The 12,347-nt window shown below is 55.2% G+C and overlaps 1 protein-coding gene across 1 annotated transcript in view; it reads right to left on the reverse strand.

Annotated features, from left to right (window-relative positions):
• Positions 1-12,347, reverse strand: part of SSH3 (slingshot protein phosphatase 3) — a 34,485-nt gene that overhangs the window by 9,809 nt on the left and 12,329 nt on the right. Inside the window, exons 10-11 of the mRNA XM_045015513.1 lie at positions 11,977-12,023; positions 11,383-11,529 (exon numbers count right to left, since the gene is read on the reverse strand). Coding sequence (XP_044871448.1) covers positions 11,383-11,529; positions 11,977-12,023 — 194 coding nt within the window. The remainder of the gene's footprint in view (positions 1-11,382; positions 11,530-11,976; positions 12,024-12,347) is intronic.

Raw genomic sequence — 12,347 nt, forward strand, 5'->3', positions numbered from 1 at the left:
AGACACCAGCTTACGCCTTCCACCTGAAACACTGTCAGGCCAAGCATAGAATCATAGACTCATAGAATCATAGACTATCAGGGTTGGAAGGGACCTCAGGAGGTCATCTAGTCCAACCCCCTGCTCAAGGCAGGACCAATTCCCAACTAAATCATCCCAGTCAGGGCTTTGTCAAGCCTGACCTTAAAAACCTCTAAGGAAGGAGATTCCACCACCTCCCTAGGTAACCCATTCCAGTGCTTCACCACTCTTTGAGTGAAAAAGGTTTTCCTAATATCCAACCTAAACCTCCCCCACTGCAACTTGAGACCATTACTCCTTGTTCTGTCATCAGGTACCACTGAGAACAGTCTAGATCCATCCTCTTTGGAACCCCCTTTCAGGTAGTTCAAAGCAGCTATCAAATCCCCCCTCATTCTTCTCTTCTGCAGACTAAACAATCCCAGTTCCCTCAGCCTCTCCTCATAAGTCATGTGCTCCAGCCCCCTAATCATTTTTGTTGCCCTCCGCTGGACTTTTTCCAATTTTTCCACATCCTTCTTGTAGTGTGGGGCCCAAAACTGGACATAGTACTCCAGATGAGGCCTCACCAATGTCGAATAGAGGGGAATGATCACGTCCCTCGATCTGCTGGCAATGCCCCTACTTATACAGCCCAAAATGCCGTTAGCCTTCTTGGCAACAAGGGCACACTGTTGACTCATATCCAGCTTCTCGTCCACTGTAATCCCTAGGTCCTTTTCTGCAGAAAAGACGGTTACTCACCGTAGTAACTGTTGTTCTTCGAGATGTGTTGCTCCTATCCATTCCAGTTAGGTGTGCGCGCCGCGCGTGCACGGCTCTTCGGAAGACTTTTACCCTAGCAACACTCGGTGGGTCGGCTGGGCGCCCCCTGGAGTGGCGCCGCTATAGCACAGGCTATATACCCCTGCCGACCCATCCGCTCCTCAGTTCCTTCTTGCCGGCTACTCCGACAGTGGGGAAGGAGGGCGGGTCTGGAATGGATAGGAGCAACACATCTCGAAGAACAACAGTTACTACGGTGAGTAACCGTCTTTTCTTCTTCGAGTGATTGCTCCTATGCATTCCAGTTAGGTGATTCCCAAGCCTTATGTAGGCGGTGGGGTCGGAGTTAGATGCTGCAGAATGCAAACTTCTGTGCCAAAGGCTGCATCATCTCTGGACACTTGGGCCAATGAGGCAAAGGTGTGTACTAGCTGCACGACACATCCCCTGAAAGGGTATGTGGGCCAAGAAGGCAGCAGGGAAGCCTGAGCCCTGGTGGAATGTGCAGTAAGGTGGCTCCATGGAACATGGGCTAAACACAGGAGGCGCAGATGCACCAGTCATCGAAGATGAAATCCTCTAGGAGGAGACAGGTATGTCCCTCGTCCGGTATGCCAGTACGATGAAGATTCGGGGGCGTTACGCAAGGGCTTTGTCCGCTCGATATAGATTGCGGACGCCCTACGGACGTCTAGGGAGGGCAATTGTTGCTCTCCTTGCGATGAGTGTGGCTTCGGAAAGAAGACCGGAAGGAAGCTATCCTTGATGATATGAGAGGCTGACACCACCTTTAGGGAGGAAGGCCGGACACGGTCACAACTGCACTTGTCCTTGAGAGACACAGTATACCGTGGGTCCATCGCGAGCGCCTGAAGCTCGGAGACTCGTCTGGCCGATGAAAAGGCTACAAAGAAGACTGTCTTCCAGGACAGGTATGCCAGCGAGCATGTCGTCAGTGTCCTGAATGGGCAATCATAAAACTGGCGAGAACCAGGTTGAAGACCCAGGTTGTGGCGGGGGCCAACCGGGGGGGGGGTATAATGCTCCAAGTCCTTGAGGAATCTAGAAACCACAAGGCATAAGAATACGGAGCGGCCACTCCCCGCTGGGTGGAAGGGAGAGATGGCTGCCAAGAGTGCCCTTAATGAGGGCCGCGCCATGTGCTGCTGTTTGAGACCAGAGGTAGTCCAAGACGGACTGGATCGGGACCTCGGCGGGAGAAACATTGTGCGTTTCGTAGCAGCAGGAGAAACGCTTCCACTCTGCCAGATACGTTAACTGAGTGGAGGATCTCCTATCACCCAGGAGAATCCTGTAGAGCCGAGGCAGAACAATGTAATTCGGATCGGTTTAGCCACACAGCAGCCCTGCTGTGAGGTGCAGGGATTACCAGTCTGGGTGGTGAAGCTTGCTGCGATCCCGCGAAATGGGGTCTGGGCCAAGAGGTAGGGAAATAGGGTTGGCTACCGACAGGGGTAGCGACCTGGTGTACCAGTGCTGCCTGGGATACGCTGGAGCGATCATGATCAGGTGCGCTCTGCCCCTGCAGAGTTTTAGCAGGGCCCTGCAAGCCAGCGGGAACGGTGGAAATTGGACAGCCGATGGCTCATCCACGGCATCAGAAACCTCTCCAAGACTGAGCCCGGGGAGAGGTCTTGGAATGAGGAGGACTTCTCTCTGTTTTCGCTCTCGCGGGAGCGAAGAGGGCTATGCGGGGAAAGACCCACTTCCGAAAAACGGAATGGATACCGTTCGGAGGGAACGACCACTTGTGAGACTGGAAGGATCGGCTGAGGCGATCCGCCAGCTGAAAAGCCTGGCATACAAGGCAGACTGCTCCCAGCTCTCGGACACTGATGCGTAAGGCCAGCTCTTGGGCCGACCAAAGGCCGTGAGTGCGAAGCTGACCCAGGTGAGCACGCAGCCGAGAGATGGGGTGTCCGTCATGAGGGACCCCGAGGGGTGAATGGAACAGCATCCCTGGATACACCAGGGAGGGCACTGACTCTCGGTCGAGGGAGCCTAGGATGCTCAGGGGGAACGAGACGACCAGGGTGGTATCTCTGCCCGGGTGGTACACCAAGATGAGCCACGATTGGAGTGGACAGAGGCGAAGCCTGGCATGTTTGGAAACAAACGCGCAGACAGCCATGTGACTCAGGAAACCTAGGCCTGGGCGAGCCAAAGTTGTCGGGAAGATCCGTAGACCTTGTACAATTGTTACCACCGCATGAAACCAAGGCTGAGGTAAGCAGGCTCTGGTGAGATTGGAGTCCAGGGTGGCTCCAATGAATTCTATTCCCTGTGTGGGAACCAGAGTGGATTTTACCATTGATGATCAGGCCTAGACACCGGAATAGGTCCGTGTCGATGCCCACAGGACTGGTACTTGGGCTCGGAGGTCCCTCGAACGAGCCAATGTGGAAGAGAAATGGGGACATGAAAATACGCGCCCGTCATATCGAGGGCGGCATACAGTCTCCGGGATCCAAGGGTGGGATGACGGTCCCCCTGGGAACCATGCGGAACCTATCCGCAGCGTGAACTTGTTGAGGACCCGCAGGTCTAGGATATGTCTGAGACCTCCCTTCGCCTAGGGGATTAGGTTTCGTCCCTAGGCACCTCCTGTATAGCTCCGATGAAGAGGAGCGTCCGCACCTGTTGCAAGAGGAATCGCTCATGAGAGGGGTCCCTAAGAGGGACGAGGATGGTTAGAAGGACCTTAACCTTGAGGGCCTGATTGACGCCCACGACCGCATAAGTGACGCCTGCTGGCAAAGTCTTGTCTTTGTCTAGGCGCAGGGTAAGAGCGGTGAGGCTGGGGATGGAAAGGTCGGCGCTAAGCACCGGCGTGTGCATGCTAATAGAGAGCGGAAAGTGACCCTGCTGCCCTTCAGGCTTTGCAGCCTAGGGCCAGCTTTCTCAGAGAACAGGCCTTTGCCAGTGCAGGGCAAGTCCTGTATAGTGGACAGCAGCTGCGAGGGAAGGCTCGATAACCGGAGCCAGGAAATGCGCCTCGTGGCCACACCCGAGGCCAGGGTCGTGGCAGCGAAGTCAGCTGCATCCAACTAGGCCTGGAGGGAAGCTCTATCCAGCTTCTTCCTTCGATCCAGGAGGGCATCGAACTCTTGACGTGAGTTCTGAATAACCGACTCTGTAAAGTCGCCCACCGCCACCCGTAGTAGCGGCTAAGCAGGGCTTGCTAGTTTGCTACACAAAGTGGCAGGGCCCCCGCCGAGTACATCGTACGGCCCCGTAAGACCAGTCGCCTAGCCCCCTAGGATTTAGGAGCTGGTGCCTGCTGGCCATGGTGTTCCATCCCCTTGCGGGACTGGACGACAAGGGAGCGGGGGGGGGGGGGTAGATGTACCTATAGGTACTCGTACCCCCTGGATGATACCATGCACTTGCGTTCCGATCAGAGGAGGGCCCGAGGAGTATGTTCCTGCCCCCGCCTCAGCTGGGGAGGAGGAAGAAGAAAGGCCAGGGACAAGCGGGTCCTGTGTGGGCTCGCACTCCTGGACGACCTCCTGATCCGGTGGGATCTGGGAGCCCGGTGGCTGAACCGGGGCTTGCTCCGTACTGGTCGCAGGGGGACGGCTAATTGCCGCCTCTGGCACCCAGAGCTCCGACGGAACGGAGCGAGATGGGAGCACCGGTATGCCTCTGGCGTGGCAGTATGCCCATGGTGACTAGAAGGACCTCTGATAGGCCTCCTGGAAGACTCTGGAGGGCACATCGGAAAAGAGAGTACTGCGCATATGAAGTGTCCGCACGTGGCAACACTGATGCGTGACTGGGTGGCCCTGAAGGAGCTGAAGAGCCTTTGGTAGAGGCTCCTTCTCTAACTGACGTCGCTCGACTCGGCACCGGGGATCGGTACCGGGAGACATACCGGTACCGAGAACGAGACCTGCCACCGGAGCTGTGCTGGGCGGTCGACCGAGAGCGCGAGGCTTGACGTTCAGGAGTGGGTACGGGAGTCTCGGTGCCTGGGGCGGTGCCGGGAGCGGGATCGGTGCCGAATGTACCGGGCCAGCGAACGTGACGCTGGCCGGTGCCGCGAGTACTAAAGGTACCGCAATGGAGAACGGTGCCGAGACCACGAGCGGCGTCGGGACCTCGATCGGTGACGGGACCGAGAACGTCTGCGGGACCGCGATCGGGGACGGTGCCGCTCTGCAGTGCCGACGCAGGGTGGCGTGAGCAAGACAGGCTCGCCAAAAGACCATATAACCCGCACCGGCGATGTCGGGGGTTAAGCAGCGCAGGCTCTGCCCTTGCCATCAACTCCCTCGCTGTGGAAATGTTCCCAGCGTGGAGGGAATAGTGAGCTCGAACACAGCTCGCGCCGGGGAGCATTCAGGTGTTGGACTCGACGGCTCTTGCGAGGCCGTAGTCTACGGTGCTGATACTGTCGGTGCCGTAGCAGTCACCGGTGCCGGGCAGCCCGACGTAGTAGAGCACTCGGGCTGCGGAGCGGGCCGCTCGGACGCCGCTGAAAAGCGAGCTCGACCACGGTTCGTACCGGGGAGCTTTCCAGCACCGGACTCAACAGCTCTTGCCTGGCCGGAGTTAACGGTGTGGATACTGTCGGTGCCGCGGCAGACATCGGTGCCGGGCGATCCGACTGAGCATAGCGCTCGGCTGTGGAGCAGGCGGCTCGGACGCAGCTTCATAACGAGCTCGACCACGGTCCGTACCGGGGAGCTCTCCAGTACCGGACTCGACGGCTCTTGCCTGGCCAGAGTTAATGGCGCGGATATTGTCGGTGCCGCGGCAGACATCGGTGCCGGCGAACCGACTGAGCGTAGCGCTCGGCTGCGGAGCAGGCAGCTCGGACGCAGCGTCTTAGCGAGCTCGACCACGGTCCGTACCGGGGAGCTTTCCAGCACCGGACTCGACGGCTCTTGCCTGGCCGGAGTTAATGGTGCGGATATTGTCGGTGCCGCGGCCGACCTCGGTGCCGGGCGATCCGACTGTGCATAGCGCTCGGCTGCGGAGCAGACGGCTCAGACACAGCGTCAAAGTGAGCTCGACCACGGTCCGTGCCGGGGAGCTTTCCAGAACCGGACTCGACGGCTCTTGCCTGGCCGGAGTTAATGGTGCAGATATTGTCGGTGCCGCGGCCGACCTCGGTGCCGGGCGATCCGACTGTGCATAGCGCTCGGCTGCGGAGCAGGCGGCTCGGACGCAGCGTCATAGCGAGCTCGACCACGGTCCGTACCGGGGAGCTTTCCGGCACTGGACTCGACGGCTCTTGCCTGGCCGGAGTTAATGGTGCGGATATTGTCGGTGCTGCGGCAGACATCGGTGCCAGGCGATCCGACTGAGCATAGCGCTCGGCTGCGGAGCAGGCGGCTCGGACGCAGCAAGTATATTGTGCCTCTTCATCCTCCAGGAGAGGGAACCATGCCGAGTGGACATCGGAGTCAGCGAGGGCCAGTGCCGGGAGGCCTTGGCGGCACCGGGGAACCGGTGCCGAGGGAGCGCTCCTTGAAGACTAACCAGCGCTCGGCGCCGAGAGCGGAGGAGCAAGAGCTGCCTCCCTCAGGAGCTGTTTGAGACGAAAGTCCCGCTCCCCTTTGTTCTAGGATCAAAGGCCCCGCGAATGCGGCACTTATCTGTCAGTTGAGAATCCTCGAGGCACTTAGGAGAGGATCTCTTGTCGGCAATGGCTTGTGGCCGGCCGAGCAGTGTAAAACCCTGTGGACCGGGCATCGGACCCGGCACCGGGTGAGGGGAATGGGATAAACCCCGAACCCCTGAAAATAAATCCTATACTACAAACAAATAAAGTTAACTACAACTATAAACTATACACTAAACGAGAGAAACTACGAGTAGCTAGGGAGGTGGAGGTCAGCTAAGCTGCGCTCCACTGTTCTAACGGCCGTCACAGGCGGAAAGAAGGAACTGAGGAGCGGATGGGTCGGCAGGGGTATATAGCCTGTGCTATAGCGGCGCCACTCCAGGGGGCGCCCAGCCGACCCACCGAGTGTTGCTAGGGTAAAAGTCTTCCGAAGAGCCGTGCACGCGCGGCGCGCACACCTAACTGGAATGCATAGGAGCAATCACTCGAAGAAGAACTGCTTCCTAGCCATTTGGTCCCTAGTCTGTAACAGTGAATGGGATTCTTCCGTCCTAAGTGTAGGACTCTGCACTTGTCCTTGTTGAACCTCATCAGGTTTCTTTTGGCCCAGTCCTCTAATTTATCTAGGTCCCTCTGTATTCTATCCCTACCCTCCAGCATATCTACCACTCTTTGCAGTTTAGTGTCATCTGCAAACTTGCTGAGAGTGCAGTCCACGCCATCCTCCAGATCATTAATGAAGATATTGAACAAAACCGGCCCCAGGACTGACCCTTGGGGCACTCCGCTTGAAACCGGCTGCCAACTAGACATGGAGCCGTTGATCACTACCCGTTGAGCCCGACGATCTAGCCAGCTTTCTATCCACCTTATAGTCCATTCATCCAGCCCATACTTCTTTAACTTGCTGGCAAGAATACTGTGGGAGACCGTATCAAAAGCTTTGCTAAAGTCAAGGAATAACACATCCACTGCTTTCCCCTCATCCACAGCTTTCCCCTCATCCACAGACCCAGTTATCTCCTCATAGAAGGCAATTAGGTTAGTCAGGCATGACTTGCCCTTGGTGAATCCATGCTGACTGTTCCTGATCACTTTCCTCTCCTCTACGTGCTTCAGAATTGATTCCTTGAGGACCTGCTCCATGATCTTTCCAGGGACTGTGGTGAGGCTGACTGGCCTGTAGTTCCCTGGATCCTCCTCCTTCCCTTTTTTAAAAATGGGCACTACAGTATCCTTTTTCCAGTCATCCGGGACCTCCCCCGTTCGCCACGAGTTTTCAAAGATAATGGCCAATGGCTCTGCAATCACATCCTCCAACTCCTTGAGCACCCTCAGATGCAGCGCATCCGGCCCCATGGACTTGTGCTCGTCCAGTTTTTCTAAATAGTCCCGAACCACTTCTTTCTCCACAGAGGGCTGGTCACCTTCTCCCCATACTGTACTGGCCAGTGCAGCAGACTGGAAGCTGACCTTGTTTGTGAAGACAGAGGCAAAAAAATCATTGAGTACATTAGCTTTTTCCACATCCTCTGTCACTAGGTTGCCTCCCTCGTTCAGTAAGGGGCCCACACTTTCCTTGACTTTCTTCTTGTTACTAACATATCTGAAGAAACCCTTCTTGTTACTCTTAACATCTCTTGCTAGCTGCAACTCCAAGTGTGATTTGGCCTTCCTAATTTCACTCCTGCATGCCTGAGCAATATTTTTATACTCCTCCCTGGTCATTTGTCCAATCTTCCACTTCTTGTAAGCTTTTTTTTGTGTTTAAGATCAGCAAGGATTTCACTGTTAAGCCAAGCTGGTCGCCTGTCATATTTACTATTCTTCCTACACATCGGGATGGTTTTTTCCTGCAACCTCAATAAGGATTCTTTAAAATATAGCCAGCTCTCCTGGACTCCTTTCCCCCTCATGTTATTTTCCCAGGGGATCCTGCCCATCAGCTCCCCGAGGGAGTCAAAGTCTGCTTTTCTGAAGTCCAGGGTCTGTATTCTGCTGCTCTCCTTTCTTCCTTGTGTCAGGATCCTGAACTCGACCATCTCATGGTCACTGCCTCCCAGGTTCCCATCCACTTTTGCTTCCTCTACTAACTCTTCTTTGTTTGTGAGCAGCAGGTCAAGAAGAGCTCTGCCCCTAGTTGGACCAGGAAATTGTCCCCTACACTTTCCAAAAACTTCCTGGATTGTCTGTGCACCGCTGTATTGCTCTCCCAGCAGATATGAGGGTGATTAAAGTCTCCTATGAGAACCAGGCCCTGCAATCTAGTAACTTCTGCTAGTTGCCGGAAGAAAGCCTCGTCCACCTCATCCCCCTGGTCTGGTGGTCTATAGCAGACTCCCACCATGACATCACCCTTGTTGCTCACACTTCTAAACTTAATGCAGAGACTCTCAGGTTTTTCTGCAGTTTCATACCGGAGCTCTGAGCAGTCATACTGCTCTCTTACATACAATGCAACTCCCTCACCTTTTCTGCCCTGCCTGTCCTTCCTGAACAGTTTATATCCATCCAGGACAGTACTCCAGTCATGTGAGTTATCCCACCAAATCTCTTATTCCAATCACATCATAGTTCCTTGACTGTGCCAGGACTTCCCGTTCTCTCTGCTTGTTTCCCAGGCTTCTTGCATTTGTGTAGAGGCACTTAAGATAACTCGCTGATTGTCCCGCTTTCTCGGTCTGAGACAGGAGTCCTCACCTCTTGTGCTCTCCTGCTTGTGCTTCCTCCTGGTATCCCATTTCCCTACTTACCTTTGGTCTCCTTCTAAGCAAAACTATTGTGGGCTGGTATAATCCTTGAGCTCTATGAATATCCAGTGTACCTAAGGGTCACATTAGACAGAACATTGGCACTCAAAGAGCACATCAAGAAGCTGAAAAAGAAAGTGAACTGCAGGAATTGCGTACTTCAAAAACTGGGCTACATAAAAGGGGAGCTGACCCCAAAACACACCAACTAACCCATCTTGCCCTAGCTCCAGAGTACTGTGCCCTGTATGGTCCAGCATGAGTTATGCACACAAAATTGTTACTGAACTCAATCAATCCCGCAGGATCATCACAGGCACTTTTAAACTGTAGCTATACTGCCTTGCAGGGACTGTGCCATTGTCAGTGAGGTAGAAAGGAGAGACCAAAACAGGTGCAGGATCCCAGATACCCACTGCATGGACACATTCCACCATCCAGGAGGCTAAAGTCCCAAAAGAGCTTTGTCTCTGAAAATCCCTTACCCCAAATACCTCTGTGGCAAGCTCCAGAGTAACAAAGAAGCAGGAGAACTTGGAGAACCTGATTCCTTCAGAGCCACTCCCTCCAGGCACGACCTTGAATGAAAACTCTGCATTGTGGCTCCCCAGGGGCAGTGCAACACCTCCAAATCTGAACAGTCTCTTGGGGAACCCCCTTTGTGGTGCCAGGCGCCCAAGTGGTCTCCTTCTTCCTGCACAGGGCAGGCCACGTGGCCTCCTGGGCCTGTACCTCTGGGGCTCCAGCCCTCTTGTTTACACCGGGAGCTCTGTTCAGTGAGGCCAGCTGAGAGAGACTCCTGGTAGAGACTTGTCCCCTCTTCAGGGATTAATGCACCTCACCCAGCATTTGCAGTGACACCAAACAGCGTGGGCAGAACAGTCAGGTTTCTTAGGGCTGGTCTACACTACGGAGGAAAATCGATCTAAGATACGCAACTTCAGCTACGTGAATAACGTAGCTGAAGTCGAAGTATCTTATATCGAATTACCTACCATCCTCACAGCGCGGGATCGATGTCTGCGGCTCCCCATGTCGACTCCGCTACCGCCGTTCGGGTTGGTGGAGTTCCGGATTCGACAGGAGCGCGTTTGGGGATCGATATATCGCGTCTAGATGAGACGCGATATATCAATCCCCGAGAAATTGATTGCTACCCGCCGATACGGCGGGTAGTGAAGACATACCCTTAGTTAGCTGCAACCCAGCCGAGGAAGGCCTGAGGTTGGCACAGAGAAAAGAAGGCTGAAAGCTGATCTACTGTGGTCAGCCCAGATCCCAGCCAAGCTGTGGCGTCTCGCGAACTTCACTTTCAGGCTCGCTGTCTCTCTCTGACTTCTTTCCTTAGTCAGTTCCCAGGTGAGAGCTCCAAGCTTCTTCCAGCAGCCACCCACACCTCTCCCCCACCTCCCAGTCCTTTGTTCTGGAGATGGGCTCTGCTCAGCTTCCCTCCTTGTCCTGGTGAGTGCGCTTTCCATTGTCTTCTCAGATGTTCTGCCAGTCCTTTTTAACAACTCATTCGGTCCGCTCTGACAGCTAGGCCATACCAACGAAAACACACACACACACACACACCCTATGTCTCAGCCTTCCCTGAGAGCAAACTTAGTCCTTCTCCCCCCCACCAGGTTGCCATGCAAGGTATAGGGGAAACTGAGGCATGCATAGGCTCGTAAAAATACTACAGAAAATTCCCGCTCTGTTACACACAGATGTACTCTAAATCAAGTGAGAGCCGGGGTGGCAGAGACAGGTGACAATACGATCAAGTGGAAGCTGAGGAATGGCCCAGATGTGAATGTGGAGAGCCTAGGCAAACACCTCAGTGCTGCCCCCATCAACATCAGTCCTCCTGAGAAACTATTTGAGATAAAAGACACCCCCCGGTCATGGCTGTGGTTTTGGAGTGATAAGCTATGATGATTATCTCAGAGATGCCCTCCACGCTCCCTTTTCCAGTGCCCACAAGTGACGCAGGTTACATGTGATCCTTCCCATGCATGTCTTTGGACATGTCTTCCCCACACTCACTCCTTTTGTAATACACTCTGCAAGAGGCAGCTTATGTCGCCACCTAGAGGCTGCAGCCCACAGTGCAGCCACAGAGAGGACAAAGGACCAATTGCCACCTCGGGATCTCATTTAGCTTCAGTGACAGAGGCTGGGGTGTGTGGAGCTGATGGGGGACAGGAGGGGTGATTCGCTCGGTTATCAGCACATGTGTGATTCCTTCGCCCCAAGCCTCCCGCTTACCGGACAGCCGAGATGAAGTGATATGTCTCCTTCCAGTAGGGCAGCAGCTGGGAGGCCTCTTCGTCATAGAGCCGCACATTCAGGTAGGTGAAATGCGCTGGGAAGAAATTGTCTATTTCCCGGGTCACGTTGAGGATGTGGCTGATTCTGATACAGAGGAGGAGTCAGGGAGGTGCTGGGGGCTCCCCAGTACTACCACACCCCGAAACACCCTACTTCCAATGCCCATCCCAGCAGGTAGCCTTGGAGACAAGCTGCCCTGCCCCCACTAGGAGCACCAAACAGGGTGGTGAGGCAGTGCAGAAGGCAGGATTCAAACTCAGCTCAGGCAGCCCCTTGCAGCCTGGAGAACAATAGGTAGGCAGGGACAGGGTCGCTCCAAGACGCCCATCCCCCAGCACTTGGGCTCCCATGTTTCAGTATGCACCCTGGTCAGGATGGCTGCAGGGACAGACCCTGCCCTAGAAGCAGCAGCAGACTCACTAATCTCTCTACACCATCTGGCCACTGCAGGGCGATGGAAAGTTGCCCTGGGTCAACACAGGCCAGGTGGGGAATCTTCCCCTGTCCCTCCCCCAGGGCCGGAGCACACACCTGTTGCGCTGCAGCTCCTCCAGGTTGGCTGCGTTCCACTCGGAGCCCTAGAGACAGGCAGAGAGGGGGACAGCAGGGTGAATGGACGAATGGGGAAATCCAGGGCAGCGACTGCAGCCGCTCCCTTAGCGCCGTCTCAAGGAAAGTCCTACCCCCAGGGAGTTACGTCCAGCCCTGAGTAACTGCAAGAGCGCCCCCTGCTGAGAGAGGATGGGACTGGAGTAGCTAGGAGCTCCCCCAACAACCAGTGCTTCTGCCCCACTTCCCACAGTACCCCCTGCTGGAAGAGACCAGAACTGGAGTAGCTCTCCCCACAGCCTGCACTTCTGCTCCACTCCCTGCAGTGGCCCCTGCTGGAAGAGGCCAGGACA

This window comes from Mauremys mutica, chromosome 4 (genome assembly GCF_020497125.1).
Source record: "Mauremys mutica isolate MM-2020 ecotype Southern chromosome 4, ASM2049712v1, whole genome shotgun sequence".
Lineage (NCBI taxonomy): Eukaryota > Metazoa > Chordata > Testudines > Geoemydidae > Mauremys > Mauremys mutica.